This window comes from Montipora capricornis, chromosome 13 (genome assembly GCF_036669925.1).
Source record: "Montipora capricornis isolate CH-2021 chromosome 13, ASM3666992v2, whole genome shotgun sequence".
In the NCBI taxonomy this organism is placed as follows: Eukaryota; Metazoa; Cnidaria; class Anthozoa; order Scleractinia; family Acroporidae; genus Montipora; species Montipora capricornis.
The window spans coordinates 32,383,600-32,406,678 of record NC_090895.1 but is presented as its reverse complement, the minus strand read 5'-3'; the positions used below and the strand labels follow the sequence as shown (position 1 = coordinate 32,406,678).

Here is a 23,079-nt window from a genome sequence, read left to right as displayed (position 1 = left end):
TATTTGTATGAGGGTATTGATATATTTCCACGGGGCTTTCACTTTCCAAGTAGATGAAACGTTCACTTACCATTGGTAAGCACTCACATTTTGACTCTCGCGAGAGTGTAAATGCATAACCCACCGAGGGAAACAAAATTACTGTTTCTAGACATATTTTGAACCGGCTCCCGTCTCGTTCATGATCAATCCAAAGAAGACGTCGAAGTTGACGTATTCACGGCGCGCAGGGAAGATCTACACAGCGTTGATTGGTTCAATTCTTAACACAGGGAAGGAATGTGTGGCTCGTTTCAGCAGACGCTTGTGGGAGGGAAAGCGGTTACGAGTTCCTAAGGAGTATGCGTGGGAAGCTAGCACACAGCCTTTCGGTACATCTTAATGGTGCGCAAAGAGCTACCCAACACCCGCGTCCCGCGTTCACGTCTCGATACCAGGAGTGTGGGGGGACATATTTACACCAAATCGCCTGGTTACATAGCGGAATGTGAAACCAAGATGGCGTCTTCTCTGGAAGTGCAGCCATCTTCCGCCACAGGAAGTGCCTGTATACTGTTCTCTGGCGAGTTTATGGCGCTAGTGGACGTGTATTCAGTGGCTCTCATCCTCTAGTCGCATGAATATTTCTGAACATTACACTAGAATAAGGCCCAGTACGGAGCAACCACTCCTCACGGTAGGGTTTTTAAAGGTTTACTTAAAAAAATTCAACTCTGACTGATAACCAATCTAACATTTAATCTGGTCTCCTTGAGTCGTGAAGCATTCAACTTGTAGTCACACTTTGTAAACATAAATGAAAATGACAAGTAATCTGGCCCCAATACAACTGCACCTTTGTTCCCATTTTTTCTAAGTAAAGTTAAAATAAAATATTTTCAAAAGACTTGATACGAATTTTCATGACACTTGTCCAGTTTTTTCTTAATTATTTTTCAAACACAGCTTTTCATTGTACTGATTTTTTGTCTTTTCAGTGATTGGCGCTCTCTTGGCAGACTCAAGATGGTTCGTAAAATAGAGTATTTTTAATTCCTTTGAGCTGCCAGTTTGATCGTGTTGATGATGGGCAACATGTATCAACATGGAGTATGACAAAACTAAAGAGGAGCAGTTGTAAGTTTTAAAAGATCACTGTGCAGTAAGGGTGGGTTGTGGTCATTATAACGTAGCTTCCATCTTTGTGATCATATGCACCTCAGGTCCAGTTCTCATTAACTTCTGCATTAAAATCACTCCCAGCTATTTTTTGGGACTTTAAGTATTGTTGTAGTCTATGTTGGCAGCTTTGTGCAAAAATCAGGTCAAGCAAAATCCAACTAATGCCCTTTGCAATTAGTCTAATAGTCCATCAGGTTTTCAAGAAATTGATTTTCTGGTTGGTACACTACTGGATCTTATTTACCAACTGAAAATGATATCAGAGGTGCACAAACCGGTGAAGTGATTTGTTTCCTGTTGAGTAGAAATAAAGTGGCATTTGTAACCACAGTGTTATTCAGGACACTCAGTTGATTTGCATTAACTATTTCAGAGAAAAGCAAGGGATGGGGGGTTTGAGGGCAACATTTTGGGGGTGGTGGTGGTGGGGGTGTCCAATGGGTCTTCCAAAGGTGATGCATCTGTTACTTGCTCTGTGGTGCTGTAGTCCTCTTTGTTTCTTATAAAGTTGGTTTACTATCAGTTAAGGTGCTACGATTACATCAATGTTTAAAGGCACAGATGCCTGCAAGATTGCGAGGTAGTGCAGACCAGTGGTCAGGGGGTTGCCGTCCTAAGGTCTGGACATCTTGGGTTCAAGACCCATTTGATCCTGGTAGTCCTTGGACTGCAACCCTGGAGTAGAAGGGGGGGTACCCCCAGAAAACTTTGGGTGGGTTTGTGTGACCTGCTTCCGAAAACCCTTACCTATTAAGACCAAATTTTCCCACCACAATTTCAAATCGGATACCCTATTTACGAGATTTCAGCTGTACAATGGTTGGCGTAATAATATGAGAAACGGCTCTTGTTGACGGCCATTATCAATAATGATGAAGAAGAAGCGTTCTTCCATACTTTTATTTCAGACCCAAAATGGTCCAATCGATACCCCATTCAGACCAAAACAGCTAAAAAACCCAAGTCTTTGGGGCGCACATAGAGTTCAACTTCTCAGCTCCTCTTGTAGATAGCCAACTGGTCCTTCCCCTCTCACCTTCCCCCTGGCCAGTTGGGATTCTTAGCTCATTGACTTGTTGGTCCGATGTGCTGTTTTGTTGAGAGTTCGATTCAAAATCTGTTGCTTAGTTCAAAACACTGGGATCCGTAAAGTATGGTCCCAGTTGGTCTAATTTGTGTGAGTATCTACATTTTTCCACAGATGTGCGAGATAATGAACGCCCATTATTTCTGAAAAACTGGGCAATCCACTTGCCAAGACAAATGATGTAAGTTGCTCTTTTTGGTGTGCTCTTTTTAGATTACTAAGAGCCATTGACTCCCGGGGTTCCCCGTGACGAGGTGTAAAATTCATCTGGCATTAGACAGAGTAAAATACTAAGTCTGGCCGGTTTCAGCCGGTTGGATGTCAATGGGTTAATTAATATTATGTAGTCATGGAGCAGATGACTAAGGGGTAACTGAAGGAACGTGCAAGTATTTGCATATAAAAATGTCATAGTTAAAGTCATGGTTTAGACCCAAAAGAAGCATTGTGGTACCACAAGCATGCATCAAAATAATTTCCCCAGCCTTTAGGCGAGTGGGAACCTTATTTGATATATGGGCAAACGAGCTGATGTGAAATATTCCCTAATTTCAAGAGTTACTGTGACAGAAAAAACATGATCCTAGTCAGGGTTCTTGTTAAAGAGCCGGTAAAACGGTTATTTTACCGGCTAATGTTCAAGTACATGTTACGGCTGTCTTCACTGAAATATGTACCGAAATTATCCCAAGGACAAATGTTCGTCTGTTCCACAAGGTGAAATTACATTTCGTTTATAAGGGAAAATATTGCTTCCCCACTCCAACCAATCCTGTTCGACGATATCTGGCACATGTTAGTGTTTCGAAAATATCCAATTGCAGACCTTCCACTCTCACGCATTTGCGTGAGACTGACACGCATTGGATATATCTCTCACGCCCAACACGCGTAGAACACCAATTTCTCACGCTAAGGACTTTTACGCCTCCAGCGTCCGTCCTAAAAGCAGCTAAATCTGTAAACTCTGAGTACAACAAAGCACAATAAGCGTAAGCTATATGGGTTAAACATGGACAGTATAGGTAATGCTGATAGATAGTTGCGAGTAGTCAGTGTTGTTGTTTTGTAAATACGAAACCCAGAAACTTGACTTCTTAAATGGCAATATTAATCAAAGAGTTACATAAATTATTGAATGCCGATGTCAAAAAAAAGTGTTACTTTTGAGATTTTATGGGACATATTTGTACCTTTAGAATTGTAAATCTTTTCTGAAAATCAGAAAAATACCATTTCAGGGACTCAAATTTTCAAAATTTTTCCGGGAGGGGGGCAGGCCCTCCGGACCCCTTCCTAGGTGACTGCCAATGCAATAGCATAACCTACTTTCCTTTTGCTGAGTATTAAATTAATTTGGCCAGCCGCTGGCATGTGACAGCGATCGATACGACCGTCCAAGTTAAGACCTTGAGCTTTGCAACCCATGCGGGGCAGGTAACAAAGTTACTGCTATTTTTGGTTTGTTACCTCCTGTGCAAAAAAACTTAGCAAGAACCCGGACAGTTGTCACAAAAGGATGGACCAGGACAGTTGTGGAGGTCACAACTAAGAAACAAATGTGTAACAAATCCTGTACTTTCCCTTTTCTTTGGATGAGGGTAATAAATCATTCTTTCCATATTTTATAACGTAAGTGCTTAAAAAACTAAATAGGTCTTCTTTTGTGTGTTCGTCACGCAAAGTGCTAGGTGCCATCACATTCAATGCAAATCCTGCTGTACAGCATTCTAGCAGGCACGTGATTCCGCACGTGCTTCCAAGTCATGTTTAAAAGCTTTTCTTGTCTCGATAGCGTCCATGATGGATTTGTCTCAGTCAACATTAGGAGAGAGGATGGCACAGTCGGTTATGTGCGCGGCCTTCGTGCAAGAGGTCCTGAGAGTCGATTCCCACATCCCGCCATCCTTGTTCAAACTTCTTTACTTCCTGTGTAGAGTAAGTAGCTTTAAGTACCCATAAAACGGAGAGAAACTGATGAAGAGAGGGAAGTAAAATGAGTGCACCTCAGGTTGTCAGTTGAAAGTAATGTTATGATTTATGATGCTAAAATGGTTACTTTACTTTTTTACTTTACTTTAACTTTTTAAAGCGGTCAGGCATCAAAAATGGCGTAGATGTTTTAGAAGGAGCAAAGAGGAGAGAAGAAATTCTACTGTCACTCCAGAACGTTTGAATAAATACAATGACTCTTAAACAGATGTATCAAAAATATGTTTATTCAATTTGGGGAGTTCTGTCAGTTTAATCGTAATGGCTACATGTATGTACATTGTTTTTCAAAAACACGGGAGTTGAATAGTTTTTTATATTACCTAGCTGTTTTGTTGTTGTTTTCATTGGGACAAGTAGAGTTTTGTGGTTCAGACAAGCAAAATGCAGATGTTTGTCCAAAGGGACCAAGTTAATTGAACGACGAAATTTATCTTGCCCTCGACGTAGTTATTGCCATTGATTTGCTGGTAATATCATGGAGTGACAAATTACGTTCATAACGACGCCATGTTAAACACTGTAGGAAAAGTTGCTGTTGGCAACATTGTAGATTTTGCACATGTAAATTTATAAATTTAATGCTGAAATTTTGTGCCAAATTAAGAAGTAATTTATCACCACATGTGTATTATGATGGAAATTTTTCCACTGATGAGCAGGGCTAGTCCCAGGGAGGGTTTACCTTTTGTTCTGACTCTTGGAACATAAGAAGAAAGTAGGAAAGGAAGAGAATGAAAAAAAAAAAAACAAGAAAAGATTTAGTCATACTCCTTCAATATTGTGTGTCCATGTTTTAATTGGGAGTTTGAAATCTAACCATGTGCAACACTGACCGTAAAAAGAAGTCCCCCACACTAATCCTTAGGTCTTTCTAAGCAATTATTCGCATTATGTTCACTTTGTAAAGTATGGGCACATTATCCTAAAACTAAATTGGTATGAGTGGTTTTAAGTAAAGACATCAAAATCTCAAAGTCCACATTGTTACAAGTTTCGAAGAATACAGGCAAGGAATTTAATAAAATTCATGCTGCTCAGGCAGCTCGTTATTTCTTTTCTCCAAGCTAATAATATTATTGTTTTTTGTGTCATTGCCATTGCTGTGCCTGTTGTCATTTCTCAAACTCACCTTGTTGTAATGTCTTGCAGCATGTTACAGTGTCAGTTGATTCACATTCCTCCTAGCGTGGGGGATTAATAATAATACATGTAGATTTTACTCTGTCTAACGCCAGACGATTTTACTGGTCAGGGGGCAGTCTATGGCAGTTCGGTGTCGATGGGTTAAAACATTTTGCAAGGTCACTTAGATTTTGAAAGATTTGTTTGAAGAGTCCTTCAAGTATACATTTACTTGATTTCACTGATTGCTTTTTTTCAGTTAGTACAATCAGTTATATGAATCTGTGAGACATTGTGGATGGAGCAGTAGTTTTCCTGTGAATGAAATGCATACAATTCTATTCTATGATTCTGATGCCGGGGTATCATAATATTAAACCTTTCAGACTCGAATGTTATTCGTTGAAACTCAGTACACTTTAGCAACAGAAGAAGCTGAACGTATTGGAGTGGATCATGTTGCCAGACTTTCTAACACTGGCACTGTTGATGCCTCTACAGGTTTGTACATACCTTAAATAATTTATTAGAGGTCACTGTAAATGAAACAAATTCTTTAGATTTAGCTTTGGAAATACCAGTTACACCATCTTTCTCCGTAGATACTCTTGACTTGCACTAAATAATAATAATAATAATAATAATAATAATAATAATAATAATGATAATGATAATAATAATAAAAATAATAAAGGTCTTTATTATATGGCTTGTGTTTGTAGCCGATATAACGCGTGCTCTGATTGGCTAATTGTGACTAAATTGTAGGGCATTATTCTCCGGTAATGCCCACAGGCCAATTATGGGCTTGCAAAAACAAAGCAAAAGGTAATTAAAAAGCCATATAATGAACTACTTACTAACTGAGCAAGCTCGAGCCGTACTGGCCAATATTCCCCAGTATGGCCCTCGCGCTTGGTTAGTAAGAAGTTATTATTTGAAGTCATTAAACAAACATTAAGACTTATAACTTATTATAAAATGAGGTTAAAACTGTATTAAACTACAAAATACCGGTACTAACTTAAGATTCATTTAAAAGTTGAAGAGGCATTTATTAACAAAGCATTTCTTAAATCTTTCCGTTTTGACACTTGGGATGTGGTATGGATGGAATCTACTGTGTAGAGCTCTGCTTTTAGAAGATCCTGCAGGGGGTGGGAGGGATTGTCCGCTATTATACTACTGTACAACCTTACATCCCTATCTTTGACAACCTGTTTGATTGATGAACTACATGTTAGATATACCCAAATCTCAATGCCCTTTTCTGTAGCCTGTCAATTTGACTAAAATACTTACTATAATACTTACTATACTTTTCATAAAAATTATGGTTCTTTTCTATGTTGATTTCGTTGAACAGTATCAGAGCATCTCTTAGCCCAGTACAATGCAATCAAGATGCTCCATTCCAGAGTTAAGATGATTTTGGATTATGTGAAAGCTGTTAAGAATGGTATGATTCCTTCTTTATGAATATTTTTGTGCATAATTTTTTTTTTGCATACAGGATTGCAACTACTAAATTATACAAGCAGTTTTAATAATTAATTTTATAATTATCTGCCTCTTTTATTCCTTCATTGTTTTTTATTTCAATGTTATTCAACTTATGGAGTATTGTGGTTTTTTGTTCTTTTATAAAGGAGAGATTCCTTGTAACCATGAGATAATGCGTGACGCCTTGAGTTTGATTCAACGACTTCCAGTTATGAAGACAGACTTATTTAAAGAAGACTTCTATAATGTAAGTTTGTGCCCAACCCATGTGGGTTGCACAAATGGTAATAATTTTACATTAATTTTGTATTCTCCTCCCAGTCCTGATATTCTAGAAAGTCTGCATCTACGGTGTGATGATAAGTATAATTAACTGCCCCTCCCCCCTTAACCCTCTCCCCATCCTTCCCTCCCCTGGTGAAAATAAGGAGGTAGAAAACTGTACTACTGTGCTCTAGTTGAGCTATGATGCAAGGGTCAAAATACATACAAACCCAGAAACGCAAGTCAACAACTTACTCCAAAGACTTCATAAAATTATCAATATTATCACCCAGTGTATTGACCAATTCCCCATTGTCAAAGTTTCCTCTAAAACTCTTTTGGAATCGCTAAAATGTGCACCGATATGCACGTATGACTGATTAGTATTGTTTTTTTTTTCCACTAGCAATGTAATGATGTTATGCTGATGTGTTATTTGTCCACAATAACAAAAGGTGCCAACAGCTTGAATGAGGTATGTTTTGCCAGTTAAGTTACCAGTACTTGTGCCTTAAACATAAGAAAACATTGTTGTGTAAAATTGAAAATCATTTTCTGACTTGTACTTTCGTTTTGTTTCTCTTTTATTCAGTTCATCAACAAGTTCAATGTGGTCTATGACAGAGGAATGGGAAGGCGAATGAGAGGAACACTTTTCTAGCATCCAAGCAGATTCCACAGCATTTCCTTTTCTCATATTTTCAATGGGATCAGATGAAATAGGGAGAGCCTTTTGGTGGTTTATTACTTGGATGTCTAGCTGTCCATTGAACTTGCAGACTGGAAAAAGCTTACATTATGGCAACGCTTTGCAAGTTTATGAGGACCTTTACCATTTGCTTTTATAAAAACCAGTAATGGCAACTAATTCTGTAAATAGATGTAAATAAACCTGCTCGTTTTCTGTCTTGGCAGAAATACTGCATTGAAGTTGTCCATATATTATGTAGTCAACACTGTATGGCAGACACTTTAAGGCAACCAAAAGGGTGCAAAGTATATGTAAACAACCAAAGAAATAAACAAACAAAACATTAATACAAATCTGAAAAGTAACAACCAACAAGCTTAATATGTGTTGCAGAACAACACGTCAGAAGCTGTTGCACCTACATTAGTGTATCTGTATCAGCATAACAGTCTTGTTTTTGGGAGATTTGGAATAGAAATTCAATGATTATGTTTCTTTCTTCACTATTGTTGTTCTTTACTTGAGAGTTTTGTCAGTCAGGTGCTACCATTGTGTAAAGCCCTTTTAGAAAATAAAAGCTTCCTCAGATTAATATTATGGAACATTGTGACCTTATGTTTTTATTGTAGAGGACTGCCCCACAGAAAATTATTCATTTGTCCAATATGTAAATTAACATTGTCGTGTTACATGTAACATTTAGAATTGTTCCTTATTGCTTTTTCTATTCTTTTTGCCTTATCCCAACCAAACTTCAAATGCTTTTGAAGTGCCTATGAAGTGAAAAATAATCAATGCCTATTTGAAAGGGTTTTCAAAATAGTGAGGAATGGCCTTTTTCGTTTCGAAGTATCTGTTTTCTTTTCAGAGATATTTGAGTTGTTAAAATTTAAACTGACGATGTTTTCAGTGGTTCCACTGGAAGATGGATCACAAAATCAAGAATATCTCTGAAATTGTAACAGCGATATTATTCAAACTTGGCATGAGTAATAACCCTTAAGAAACATGCAAGACAGTGCAGAGTATGACGTAACCATGGCAACATATTTGGCTCTAGTCCCTTTTGGTTGTAAATGAATTTTTTTCTCAAATCAAGCAAACAGACAGTCCTGCTCAAAACACACAATGGAGCCCACGTTGCCGAAGCTCTCCTAATCAACTCACTGAGAGTAGAGATTCCAACCCTGTCAACTGAAAAAATGGGAGGTCTTTAGGAGCGGCAGCAGTGGCAAGTCTCAAGGGGGTTTTCGACAGGCATGCTCCCTGAGAAAAAATTTTAAGATGTCATTTCCTGCATTTTGAGATCACAGTCAATCACAGAAAATAGTGGAGTGGCAGCGAAAGCTAAGGCCTATTGGTCCCACAAAGTTACAAAGTCGAGGCAGTCCAGTGCATTACCACGCCCAAAATATTAATTACTGCTAGCTCATGCTACAGTCCCAAAGGGGTAAAAATGGCTGAGAAGCCACAGAAAAACGGCAAAGAACCGAGCTGAAAAGACTGGTTAAACAAAGAACACATTATCTTTCTTAGAATAGGAAGAGTTTTTTCAAAAACTGGGAGGCTGAAAATATTCTCTTAAAACAGTAGGTTTCCAGCCAAAATGGGAGGGTTGGAATCTCTGTCAGAGTGTGAGTGATTTTTGGTTAAAAGACAGAAAGTGCCTAACATTTGTACATTACTGGTGCCAAGTTTGAAGAGAACTGCTTTAATTTATATTTTGTGATTTGTTTTCCTTTAGAACCACTGATGATGTCATCAGTTTTTACAAAAAAAACTTCAATATCTCCAGAACATTAGTAGATATTTCAAACATTAAAACACTGTGTTTTGTTCAAATAAGCTTTCATTATTTTTCATTTCATAGGCACTTTAACTGTTTCAACCTGCTTGAAAAAATTGATCAAGCAAACAAATCAAAATATGAACGAGGATAATAACAAAAAAAACCCGAATTTATGTTTGCGTGAAATGGGAAATTACGTTGCGTGAACCATTCGTTACAAAGAAATCGTTACCAGGTCCCCTCGTCAACACGAAATGGTGGCATCCTGGCAGCCATTATTAGGCTGCTTTTCGGAGACACAGTAGTTTTCCCTCACATTTTCACTTTTTCGTTGATCATTGACCACGTACCTTTCAAAAGGTATGAAGAGGCCTAACCCAGATTGTTCCACGACAGTTGTAGAGGAAATATCAGATGAGACCCTAGATTTTGGCAGCCAAAGTCAACCTGTCTTGAAACTCAAACGAATTCGTCAGACTGTTGACGCTTCGAAAAGACTTGCCTTTGAACTTTCTCAGTATTCTACACAGCAGGAAATCCTTCAGACGCTGGTTGATCTTGAGAGAGAGCTCCCTTTAGAGTCATCGGAAGTTTCTGAATTCGTAATCAGAACGCTGTGGGATAGGTTTTACGAGACTTCGGATACTGTCATTAAAATCAAAGTAATTTCCTTACTTGCAAGTGTTGGAAGTCAGCCCGGGGTAAATTTTCACTCCGTAATTGAAGACTTGATTCAACTATTAAATGCAGATGACGAGAATAGGAAGATAGGTAAGATATCCAACTGTACTTCATTGGTGGTATTAGCTCCGTGGACGTGTTAAGGACGGTGCCTATTAATTCAAAGGTGTTTTGCGCGGTTACTGAATATGCGGGAAAAGCAGATCTTAACAAATGTTATTGAAATCCAAAAAGGAAATTGGGGTTAACCACGCATTTTCAAAGATAATGAATCAACAATATTTGTAAAGAGTTTTAAATTATAAAGCAACATAATTTGGCGTTCTTTTCAAAAGTAAAGCTTAATTATCTCTGAGAAATGCGTGGTTACCCCCAATTTTCTTTTTGGATAGCAAGGGCACTTGCTAAGTTCTGGTTTCCCGGGCATAGTTTTAAATGGCGCAAAAGTTTTCCTGTCTTAATAAGCACCACCCTTAGGAAACCCATGTCTTTCGATATGCACAGGACATATGCGCAATAACAATAGTAGGCACCGTCCTTAAGTATTTCCAGGCAATGGGCCCCAGGGTGTGATGTTCAGTACTTGTCAGATGGACCATGGCCCATCTCTTGCGGGTGTCCTATAGCTCAGTAGCAGAGCATCCGAACTAGCAATTGGAGGGTCATAGGTTCAACTCCTGTTTGTTTGTTTGTTATTTATTCATTAACAACTGCGTTGCTATGTGGAAGTTGGGTGCCTGAAACATCCTGGAGCTTCCACTATTGGTTGCCAGCTCCAAGATAGAGACTGCACTGATGGCTGGCAAAACCTGACAACCTAGCCACAAGCCTCTATGCCCCTGAGAAGACAGGCACCCGTCACACTTATAAACAGTGGAAAGTTAAAGGGGGGAAGAGAGGGGAAAAAACCATGAAAACACTCTGCACAAAATGCTCCTTCCTGCCCCACCGATAAATATAGATAAGTTCTACAACCCCAAGCACGAGGAATCCAACTTGTGCTCAAATATAACATGACCACTGATAACGATTGACCGCAGTCACTCCCAATTGTTAACTCAATTAAATTGTCATTTAACTTCACTTTGAGCAGGTCGAAGTTTTGGCAGCTATTTTGTAAAGAATAGTTTGATTGAAACAATTTTGACCAATAGCAGGTAGATTGGGACCATGCTTGAACAGGAATACAATGCATAATATAGTTGCCCAGACTTTGATACATCATGACAAGCAAATTTTCAAACCCGTCCAATGCTTTTTCTAATGTTAAATTATGATAATGAAGAAAGCTTGATTTTGTTTCATTTAGGATCTCACAAAGTGCGTGCACAGATTTTTCACACTCTGCTTCATCTTGGCAAGCTCTACAAAGAAGAGGTAAGTTGTTTGGATAAGCAATGTTTTGCTTTATTATTACTTTTCAAGATCAAAATGCAGTCAGTCAGTAAGGAAGTGGAAGAAAATAAATATTATTTCTTTCAGGGAAAGATTGTGCGCCATATTGAGAAGACTGCATTGCAGGTGAGTATATAAAAACATGATGTACTTCATTCCTTTTAAAGGGGCTATGTTGCATTATGTTAGGGTGTTTCTGGGAAATTTTTAGTAATCACAGGTTTAAAACTCAAAGGTGGTTATCAAACTTATGTGGAATTCCTTTACTGATAAAATTATCGTTACATCACAAACAAGATATTTCTGAACAAAAAGGACCTTTAAATACAGGCAATTTGGCATAAACTTGAAAAATATCAAGCCAACTTGTTTTGAGGACTACCCAAATCCCGTCGATTCCAATCTTGTCCATTTGTGCCCATCCATTCTTCTTTCTTTTTGCTGTATTTGTTTTATGTTGTTCAACAGTTTTAAGTGGTTATTGCAATGTTTTATTCTACACTTTGTGGGCATTTTGGGTGACAGTCGTGAAATTACATCATTTCATGTGACGTAGCTCCTTTAAGCAGTTGTATCAGTTTTTACAGGAGTGCCCTCTCACCTTTCAAGGATCAAAGACAGTTTTTTTAATTTGAGAATCGTCATTAAACCAATCTCAACCTAACCTTCGATTCGCTCTGACGAAGGGCTAACGCTCGAAACGTCAGCTTTTAGAATCTCTGTACGGTGGCCAATTTACATTATCAACTCCGTTGATAAAACCAAATTTTTGTATACTACTTCCCCACCGACGCAGCACCACAGTTTCTTTAGAAACTACCCCTTCAACCTAAATTGGCCTATTCCTTGCTGACTTGCACATTTTTGTTTTCAGTTTGTAAAGTGAGTTTCTTACTAAGGTTATGAGCAAATCGCAAACAAACTGTGAGAATTTTAGTGTAGCAAGCCTTGTTTTATTTTGTCATCAGCATCTTAAAGATTCACACACTCTAGTTCGATGTCAGTGTCTATTACTGATTGGTCACCTTACTCAAGGATCCATACAGTCACCACCAACTTGGACAGAACTTTACTCAGAGGGAGGGGTACAAAGGTTGCTTGCCAGCTATTCAAAGGATAGTGATCCACGTGTCAGGACAAGTGCTTTGCAAGCACTGGTATGTGCATAATTTCAGCAAGATCCTTGAGGGCAAAACAAATTTCTGCTGGGTTAACCCATTTGACTCCCAGGGGTTTCCCATTGACTAGCCTACATGTAGCCGTACCCTCGTCTGGCCAGTTTAGGCCGGTTTGGGCATCAAAGTGTTAATTAACATGCAGAAATTTCTGTGCTTTATTAATCAGTAGAAAGGAGATCATGCCCAACTGCCACCTGGTGTGTACTAGGAATTTCCAAGTGAAAGTAGCTCACATGAAGGTAGAATCTTTGCCAGGATCTCTTCTTGGATCTCAGCTACATGCAAACTGAATACAGGACGCATATGCCACCAATGTGATCCATGTTCTAGGTCTTCCCTTCACCATGTTAAGAGACCCTTGCATGTTTTCTATGAAGGATAAATTTTTATCAAAGAGTGGACAAGGTATCAGGTCTAACATGGTTTCTTAGACTAAGTGAGTTTGTTTGCAAACAGAATGCATTATAATACTTTTCTGGCCAAGGCCATCCAAAATGTCTAGCCTAGGTGATCGCTTACGGGAGGTGGTCGCTTACAAGAGCCTGAACATGATATCGAGTCCAAATTTTGCCTCATTTGCATATGCCTTTTGATAACAACTTATGTGCCAATGCCCATGTAAACCCATGTAATAACTTTTAGTAGTCACAAAAATATTCTTTCCCACATGAATACATTTAAAATTTTTTTACGGAGACACAAGACATCAATACCTTGGCTGAAATCAAAAATCAAAAACCTAGGATATGACTTGGACTGAAAAGCGAGTGTGCTGACCACGTGGAATACTGTATTTCGATTTTCATACCGTAATTCTGTTAAAATGTTGTTCTTTAGAGAACAGTCATAATCAACAAATCAGTTCTAATTTTCTGTAGTTATGAGACATTTAAGGTCTTTTTACAGTCAAACCAAGTGAAGCGTACCCCTCAAGATTGCATTAATGAACTGATTATTTGAAACTTGAACCCGCTAGTCGTTTCAAGAATGCAATAATGAATTGATTATTCGAATATTGAACTCGCTCGTTCGATCCAAGAATACGGCTAACGGGTTCCGTTTCCGAAAAATCGATTCAGCATTGCATTCTAGAAAAGACTAGTAGGTTTGAAACCTACCAGTCGCAACAGTGAATTGATTTTTCGAAAACGGAAGCCGTTAGCGAATTTAGCCGTATTCTTGGATCGAGCGAGCGAGTTCAATATTCGAATAATCAATTCATTATTGCATTCTTGAAAAGACTAGCGGGTTCAAGTTTCAAATAATCACTTCATTAATGCAATCTTAAGGGGTACGCTTCACTTGGTTTGACTGTAAGACTGACAGAATACAGCATATGTGCATATTTTCTTCAAAATTTTAATTGTTTTATTCACGTAAAAGTCCATTTCCAGAAAAATCTGGTCCTTCACATTAAAAAAATTCCCTCTCTTGTACTACCCAAGAATCATTGATAATCTTACAACACGTTATTATCCAATTCCACCCTATTACCTGTCAATTGGTCGCTTACGGGAGGTTAAAAACAATAGAAAATTTCAAACTACATGTATTAGCTCTAAGAGTGGTCACAGCCACTTACGAGAGGTGGTCGCTTGCAAGAGGTTCGACAAATAGTGATTTTTATCAGAAACATTTGGTATTTTGGAAAAGTGGTCATTGAGGAAAGGTGGTTGCTAACAAGAGTTGGTCGCAACCGGAGGTTTGGCTGTAGTATTATTATTTCTTTTTATTTTGCACGTGCAGCTTACACTTCATGAGAGAGGTCAGATGCTGGACATGGCAGTGTATGAACAGGCATCTCAGGCTTTAGATGACGACTTTGAAGATGTTCGATTAGTGGCCATCAGGTTGATTTGGGTGTTTAGCCTTGGAGACCCTGAGAGGTTGGTCGGGCTGTGAATCATGATCAGTCTCTTATTTCTCACGAAATTACTTAAACTTATAAGAGCACAAAAAAATTTTTAACGTTTCTATTAATTTTGTTCACAGATGCCATTATTGCTATGCAACTATGTTTTGTTAATTATTGATAGTCAGTTTGTTTTCAATTGAGGTATAAGCTTTAACCTGAGCAGGAATACAATGTATTAACATTTTTTGAATTATTTTGGTTTCCTGGCAGAATTGTTAAATTACCATCATCTGACGATGCTCGTCTGGTTGATGATGCCTTTATCAAAATCTGTCACATGGTGAATGACTTGTCCATGAATGTGCGACGGGAGGCTTCCCAGCTATTGGGCTCACTTCATCTTGTTAGTCCAAAGTTTCTAGAGCAGACGTTGGATAAGAAGCTTATGTCTCACCTTAAGGCAAGTGAAAGTATTCTTTGTTTAACTTATGGTAATCATTGTTGCTTTTAACCTGTGAGCAAGCCCAATTTAATAATTGCTGCTCGCTGATTTCCTTTCCCCTTTTTCCCACGTATCCTTCCCTCGTGAGAAACAAAAATAGGGCTTTCTCCTTTCCATACATTAGTTAACAGTCAAGACATTAAATTTTTCTTTATGTGCATCTAGGAGCTAGAAGTGAAATTCAGATGCTAGGTGATTATTTATATCTCTTAGCAATACCAGAAAACACCTCTGCAACAGTAATCTGCAGGTGAAAGGCCCAACTTGGCTTCAACATTAAAAATATTTTTTTAAAGTAAAAAAGCACTAGTCATTTCCAAACCCCTTATCTTCCCGGGTGTTTTTAGAGGAGAAAAACTGAACATGAAAAGCGGAAGGAAATTCATGCAGCAGGTGGGACTGGCGAAGGATGGAGCACTGGAAGAACGTGGGGTGATAAAGCCCCTGAAGCGGAGTTGGACCCTGAGGATGTCAGCCTCATGAGCAGCGGAGCATGTGGCGCATTTGTTCATGGTCTGGAGGATGAATTCTTAGAGGTGCGCACTGCTGCTGTGAACTCTCTCTGTGAACTAGCCTATCAGCATGCCCCCTTTGCCATTCTGTCATTGGATTTTTTGGCAGACATGATGAATGATGAAATTGAAAGTGTGCGAGTAAATGCTATAAACAGTCTACGAAAAATCAGCCAACATATTCAGCTACGAGAAGATCAGTTGGAGACACTGTTAGGCGTGTTGGAAGATTTCTCTGGTGACACCAGGGAGGCTGTGCGCAAGTTGCTGTGTCATTGTGTATTGTCTACTAGGGCAAGTCTTCATGCTGCCATCCATGCACTGTTGGGAAACTTGAATAAATATCCACAAGATAAAGCATCGATATGGAGGTACATTCACATCTGAGAACTGGGTATCAATTTAAAAGGCTCTAAAATCTTCTTTGTTCATTTTATTTATTCACCAGTTTCAGCACTTGGACTCTTTCAATTTAACTGTAATGGTCAGTAGTTTTTCACTGTTTCATTGAACAATGGCCTGTTTGGAAGCTTTTTTTCAAGTCAAACTCATGCCAGAAATTAACCTCCCACAAATACACACACAGAATCTATGGTTTATAGTCCTTAAGCAAAAAGACTTGCTTTTTGGAGGTGAAAGTACAAAGGAAGCACTTCCCCCTCAGTTATATAATGCTAAGACCCTGAGTTTATGCAACACAACCAAAAATGAACTGGTGAGAACCTCTCGTTAAAAAGATTGAAATACACTTTTAAAGTGCCCCTGCCTCGACATATACATTTTAGCATTTGACATTAAAAGATTGCTGTATCCAAGCATGAACAATAACAATTATTATTATTATTATTAAGTCACATGATTTGGTTGCCTATTATATTTTTGGTTTTTCCATTCATTCTCAGATGTGCCAAGTTTCTTGGTGAGAAGCACCAGCATCTCGCATCATCTCTTGTACCAGAGCTGCTATCTACACATCCGTTTTTTGCCACCCCTGAGCCATCCATTGATGACCCTGCCTACGTAGCCATTTTGATACTGGTTTTCAATGCCACGGCAAAGAGTCCTACAATGCTAGCTATGTTTCCTGATCACACCACACGGCACTATGGATATTTAAGAGACAGCCAGTCACAACTTGTGCCCCATCTAGATATAGGGCAAGGTGATATCAGTATGGATTGCAAAATGTCTGAAGTCAAAGGTAAAGTCAATGATTTGTTTAACCCTTTAATGCCCAATAGTGACTTATAGATTTTACTCTGTCTAACGCCAGACGATTTTACTCGTCAAAGGGAGACCCCTTGGGCACTAAAGGGTTAAAAAACTATCTCCTTTAACCCTTTAATGCCCAATAGTGACTTATAGATTTTACTCTGTCTGACGCCAGACGATTTTACTCGTCAAAGGGAGACCCCTTGGGCACTAAAGGGTCAAGCCATTCGTCGCTAAAGAGGCCCTTGTTGCTGATTAAAATCATCTGGCAATCTAGAAGGCCAAGCGTCAAACTTCATATGAGACGAACTAAACAGAACAAGTTAAGTTCATGATAAGTCTGATGTTTGACTGAATTAATTTCAACGAACTGTATCTGGATCGACCAACACGTTTGATCTGTCTGCATCAGACAGATAGAACATGTGAAGATTGAGTCTGGGACAAACATCAGACTTGTCATGAGTCAAACTTAACTCCCAATTCAAAAATTTTTATGAAAATTTATATTTTCACTTTTGCATTTGGTTCATTGTCAAGTTTGAATTTTGACCCATATTAATTAATTTGGATTGACCCAAACTACCATTTAGTTTGTCTCATAAGAAGTTCTAAGTTTGGCCTGGCCCAAGTCTACAATCGGCGTCAAAATTGTTGAGACTCTCTTATCCTTCAGAGTCTATTTCAAGCTCCGTGCGCAAATGGCCCCCTCCCCCGCACCCCCGGGACAATGTTGTGTTGTTCTGATTTCTACAAGCCTTGTCGACAGCGGTACAACATTGATTAGGGTGGGGGAGGAAGGGGTATCCCGGAAACGTACTTTTTGGACAAGTTTTCTTTGCAAAAAATGAATGTGGCGTTGCCAGTGTGCTCTGTTGGCAACTGTCTCAACTAATTTTGTCGCCGATTGTAGCTTCCAGGATTGAAAAGGTTAAAAATCAGTTTATTTAATTTGCTTTGAGGTCTGTGAGTTAGACCTAACACAAAATGAGAATATAGGACTAATTCATTTATAATATTTTCACTCATTACCCTTTAACATACTTTTTGTAATTTGCAAAAATAATGATGATCATCATCATCTTCCGTCTGCGTAAAAATAACCATGCTTCCACAACCAATTTAAAACCGCAGTTATGATAGTTTCTTTCTTCTTCCATCCCTCTTCTTTTTTTGCACTCTCTCTTATTCTTACAAGGTCCAAATAGTTTTTTCTGCAAGTGCTTGCTTCACTGCCTGCTAAACAGCAGCTTTTTTTTTTTTTTTGGAACAGCGGCAACAATTTTCCATATTTTATTTTGAACCATTTTTAATATATTTTATATTATATTATATTTTTTTAATATTTGTGCAACATGATCAACATTGCCATCATTTAATAAGCTATAATTTTGATGAACACAGTGTAATGTTTCATCCACACATTAAGTGTTCTTTGCCTTCTAAGTCCATTGAGCATTATTGAAAATTTGACCTTTGTTTCTTTTTTAAGGATCTCAAACTGCAAGGAATTTTTTTGAGAGCATTCAGGTGCGGGTTCAAAAAGTCATGACTGTTAAATCAAAGAATCCAAAAAAAGCACTTAAAGGTCTTCAAACAGCCATTCAAGATTTGTGTCATGTGAAGAGTATTGATTCCTCCCTTTCTGCTGATGCAAAGTGCCTCTCTCTCTACCTGCAGTGTCAGCAAATGATTCTTCAAGCTCAAAATGATAAGATGTGGAACATACCTGCTGCTCTCTGCACCAACCAAGGATCTAGCTTTACATCATTGGTTGAAAGTGTTCTCTCAACATCATATCGCATTGAAAATACTTTCTTAGGTTTGACTCCTCAACAGATCTTTCTCCTTCGTCAGTTGCGGCTCATCATACATGCACTACAGATCCTTGTCACGCAACGCTACAACAGCACACGTGACAGGGGACTGAACTCCATGCTTCAAGTGTGGGAATCATTTTTAATGAGGATCAAAGCTTTTTTAAACTTTATTAACATGGAGAACATTACTACAGATGCTTTTTGTGCAGCCATTGTCTCCTTTCCCAGTTTCTTTGAGTCAAATATCACCAATCCTTCGGGGGTGATGGATTATATTCACTCACTGATGCTTTCACACCAAGTTGAATCACTTCAGTTGACTTCCAGTTTGTACCAAGCTTCTGCTGTGTTAAATGAACCTCGCAGTGGTTCTGACAATCCCCTCTGTTTCTCTGCTGGCCTGACATTAGGCATCAAGGTTGAAGCAATGCTGGAAAATGTACCAGATGCAACGAAGGTCAGAGTTCAGGTGTGTGTTAGTATACACTGTTTTGTGAATTTTCTATAGATCATGTCAGTTTTTGTTCAAATGTAGAGCTGATCAACATTGGCTCCTTTTGACATTTGACAGGTTGTGTTTCCTGATCTAAGTTGTCAGTGGTTCATTCCAAAGCCAGATGACCTTCACCTGATATTGCCAGAAAAGCAGCGACTCTCTATGACTGTCATTTTATCCCATTCTGGGTGGTCTGGTGAGTATCTAAATTAATTATCCTTCTTTCCTTTTTAACCTCAGCCCTGGCCAAGAACCCAAGGAGAAGATACCAAAACATGTTTAGCAAGATGAGCTATCCACAGTTATTTAATTTTTTGGGATTAGTGGAAATTATCTTGTCAAAAATGGCCAATTGTGGACCTTTTTTTACCTTCATGCTAAAAAAGTACACCATTGGCTTTTAGTTTCCATAAAGACAAAAAGTTTTTTGCTTTAGTTTAAATAGAAGAGGCCAATATATACATGTAATTTTGATTGTCTTTTGCTGATTTTTCACTGTCCAGACTTCAAACCTGCAGTATTTACAAATTATTATTTTTCTGTAGAATCAGCACTCGTTGAGGTGTCATTGGTTCTCAAATACACGCCTGATGTTGATGAAGACAGTGTATTGAGCCTTGGGTCATATGCTGCATCTAGTAGCACAGACACCGAACCTGAAGGCCTAAAGAAAACCAAGAGGAGCATGGATAGTCTGACCAATGGCATGATAACCCTCTGTTCGCCTGTTCAAGTTTGCATTTTGCCCAAACCCATGCGGTGATATCTCTGGGGGTAGGGGTGTTCTCGTCCAGCGAAAGGAGATCATTGGTTGTGGTACCTTAGGGTGTTGCACTTGTCTTTTGGCAAAGAAATGTGGCCACTTACATGTATGCTATGCAGTCTGTTACCAAGGACATCACACTTATTGCTGCAAAAGGAAATCATTACTTGTCTGACTTAAGGGTGCTTCAGCGACTGAATTGCTAAAAAGGGCACAGCTTGATGAGGTCGGACCAAACAAGCCCTGCTACCAGCCAGGCACAACCCATGCATGACCCTGGAGGAAAGCACCACATCCGCATGGAATAAGTTGGGAGTTGATTTTGATTGTGGGGATTAAGGGTGCAAGGAAAAGGGGGCCAGTCACACTTCACAGTCTTTCATCAATGAAAACCAAGCACATTTTACAAAATGATGTGGAAGATGTGTGCCGTGTTCCTACTAAAATAAACAAAACATACAGTAGTTCACCTAACAGAAGACTTTAATTCACATTTCTTTCTACTTCGTCAAGTGGTTTAAAGAACTTTGTGTCCTCAGAAGATTGCTTTGATTTGAAGCCATTTTACAGAGGGTTTCAATGCATGAAATCCTTTACAAGCTCAAAGCTAGGTTGCAATCTAATCCTCTCCCAAATGTTTCACCCCAAAATGATATAACCATGGCTGTTCACAAAATGCTCTGTGTGCAAGCAGCAAACAAAAGGTCACTGGATTTCTCAAATTTCACACTAACGTCTTGTCTTTTGTTTTGGAGTGAAGTAGATCGTCTGATGTATCCTCACTTTTTTCTTGAGAACAATACTTAATGTTATCTCCAAGAATGACTCCACACATACACATGTCGCTTGAGTGGACTGATGCACATATAAGCAAAGGACTGATCGTGTGGTACAAGTGACGGGTACACTTGAGAACCATCATCATTCTGAAAGAAGCCAAGAAACAGCTAGTCAGAGTTGCATTTTAATGCCACTCTACTTTGCCGAATTATTTCGATGGTTTTCACGATTTTTTTATAATTACACTGCTTTGAAACAATTACATGGATATCATTACATTGCCCCAAATACAGACTTTTTAATTAATCTCTTCAAATCAAAGCCTCCAAAAGCAGTTTATAACTGACACAACTGTGAGATTTGCATATCCAGAGTCTAAGTGAAGTTGAGCATGTGGCTTTTCGTTTATTTATTTAAAATTGATAACTAATTTGAGGTTGTCACCAACCTTTACCAGTTCTAAGTAATCACCTGTAAAGAGGTTCATTTGACTATGACCAGTAGCTTTACCTGAGCAGACACTCTAATAACAACTGATCCAACTTGTAACTTCTTGGTTGTGGCATCTTTGTGAACACTGGAACCAAAATATACCAAAAACAAGAGTGTCGATTACAAGCTAATTAACAATAATATTCCGCAAGAAGCATTGGATATGAAATGATGGGTAGCCAACAAGGCGCATAGCACTGAGTTGGCTATAACCATCTCATATCCAGCAAGTGCAAGTGGAATAATTGTTTTATTAAGAATGCCAAGAGAAAATTTAGGAGTTTCTCCTGAAATCACCCACAAATTATGAATAAATCTTCCCTACTTTACTTTGTATAAAAAACTGATGCATACAGTTACTGATATTTGTAGAGCATGGTATAATAGCTCATATACCATGATGGCTAAGCCAATCAAAATCTGGAAATTGCATTATCTCATGATTCAGATTTTAATAATAAGGCAAAGTGATCTCACACATAGACTGGATGATGTAAAGTGCATTTAGTGTTGTATTATATCAAAAATATCTATACCCTTACTAAGCTTTTATCTTGGTCTCTGTAAACAGCTTATATTGTCAGGGAAGTTCTAAGGAATATCTGCCATTTCATAAAGTGGTTATTTCTGTCATTGGCTCATCCTACCTTATAAGTTCTTTGTAAAGTGTCTTGGTTGTTTCAAGGTACGGACTTACGTCATCTTCATACTGACAATAAAAAACAGACAATACCGGTAATTGTAGAGTCATTGTTCACTATGATCCATGCATTTAGGTAGCACTTTACAACACAGTTTAAGTACTTCTGGAGTCATCGTTGTTTGAGTAAACTAAGGATTGCACAGCTTCATGTTGCCATTTACATAATTATTATGTAATTTTATTGTTGAGAGAACGGCACCAAGTATTCCCTGAATCCATTGAACAGAAATTAATTGTACATACTTGGCAAACTTGTCCTCCTAGACATAGGTGCTTGAAAATCAGGAAAATAAATTCATTTCGATCTGCATCACTAAAAATTGGGTACGTTTCTGCTTCCTCAAGAAGTAACACCTATAATACCATGAAAACAGACAAAAATTGCTTGCTAACAGAATCTCTTCTCTTTAACCCACTGACTCCTCACCTGCCCTAGGACACCCCCAGTTGACAAGTAAAATTTTGTGGCATTAGACACAGTAAAATCTGTGGTCTCACTCCCAGGAGTCAATGGGTTAACCCTTTGACGCCCATACTGGCCTAAACCGGCCAGACGTAATATTTTACTCTGTCTAACGCCAGATGATTTTGCTCGTCAATGGGGAACCCCTGGGAGTCAATGGGTTATTAATCACTCACTGAAAAACTATGTTCCCATTAATCCTTTGATGCCCAAACTGGCCTAAACCAGCTAGACTTGATGTTTTACTCTATCTAATGCCAGAGTATTTTACTCTTTCTAATGCCAGACGATTATACTCGTCAATGGGGAACCCCTGGGAGTCAATGGGTTATTAATAACTCACTGAAAAACTATGTTCCCATTAATCCTTTGATGCCCAAACTGGCCTTAACCAGCCAGACTTAGTGTTTCACTCTATCTAATGCCAGAGTATTTTACTCTTTCTAACGCCAGATGATTTTACTCGTCAATGGGGAACCCCTGGGAGTCAATGGGTTGTTAATCACTCACTGAAAAACTATGTTCCCATTAATCCTTTGATGCCCAAACTGGCCTAAACCAGCCAGACTTGATATTTTACTCTAACACCAGAGTATTTTACTCTGTCTTACGCCA

At 38.6% G+C, this 23,079-nt stretch overlaps 3 protein-coding genes across 3 annotated transcripts in view; 2 read left to right on the top strand and 1 right to left on the bottom strand.

Moving 5' to 3' along the window:
• The first annotated feature begins 1,347 nt into the window (after positions 1-1,347).
• On the top strand, positions 1,348-8,413 carry LOC138029325 (COP9 signalosome complex subunit 6-like). The gene is made up of 8 exons (XM_068877059.1): positions 1,348-1,438; positions 2,363-2,429; positions 5,629-5,671; positions 5,752-5,866; positions 6,732-6,824; positions 7,015-7,115; positions 7,539-7,607; positions 7,725-8,413. The coding sequence occupies exons 4-8, from the start codon at positions 5,758-5,760 to the stop codon at positions 7,791-7,793; spliced, it is 441 nt and encodes a 146-aa protein (XP_068733160.1). The 5' UTR covers positions 1,348-1,438; positions 2,363-2,429; positions 5,629-5,671; positions 5,752-5,757; the 3' UTR covers positions 7,794-8,413.
• A 1,426-nt stretch (positions 8,414-9,839) lies between these two features.
• Positions 9,840-22,037, top strand: LOC138029323 (integrator complex subunit 4-like). The gene is made up of 11 exons (XM_068877057.1): positions 9,840-10,383; positions 11,603-11,670; positions 11,776-11,814; positions 12,657-12,845; positions 14,613-14,752; positions 14,992-15,181; positions 15,571-16,106; positions 16,638-16,936; positions 18,440-19,236; positions 19,339-19,459; positions 19,809-22,037. Exons 1-11 carry the CDS (start codon positions 9,975-9,977, stop codon positions 20,024-20,026), a joined length of 3,006 nt encoding a protein of 1,001 aa, XP_068733158.1. The 5' UTR covers positions 9,840-9,974; the 3' UTR covers positions 20,027-22,037.
• LOC138029324 (cilia- and flagella-associated protein 300-like) overlaps positions 20,492-23,079 on the bottom strand; it is a 5,280-nt gene continuing 2,692 nt past the window's right edge. The window contains exons 7-10 of the mRNA XM_068877058.1: positions 22,245-22,355; positions 21,946-22,007; positions 21,317-21,383; positions 20,492-20,952 (exon numbers count right to left, since the gene is read on the bottom strand). Of these exons, the coding sequence (XP_068733159.1) occupies positions 20,836-20,952; positions 21,317-21,383; positions 21,946-22,007; positions 22,245-22,355 (357 nt within the window). The 3' untranslated portion in view covers positions 20,492-20,835. The remainder of the gene's footprint in view (positions 20,953-21,316; positions 21,384-21,945; positions 22,008-22,244; positions 22,356-23,079) is intronic.

Coding starts and splice junctions, on each gene's coding strand:
- LOC138029325 (XM_068877059.1), top strand. CDS start 5,758: ATGTTATTCGTTGAAACTCAGTACACTTTAGCAACAGAAGAAGCTGAA. Junction 5,867..6,731: donor CACTGTTGATGCCTCTACAG/GTTTGTACATAC, acceptor TTCGTTGAACAG/TATCAGAGCATCTCTTAGCC. Junction 7,116..7,538: donor TTAAAGAAGACTTCTATAAT/GTAAGTTTGTGC, acceptor TTTTTCCACTAG/CAATGTAATGATGTTATGCT.
- LOC138029323 (XM_068877057.1), top strand. CDS start 9,975: ATGAAGAGGCCTAACCCAGATTGTTCCACGACAGTTGTAGAGGAAATA. Junction 12,846..14,612: donor CAAGTGCTTTGCAAGCACTG/GTATGTGCATAA, acceptor TTGCACGTGCAG/CTTACACTTCATGAGAGAGG. Junction 14,753..14,991: donor AGCCTTGGAGACCCTGAGAG/GTTGGTCGGGCT, acceptor GTTTCCTGGCAG/AATTGTTAAATTACCATCAT.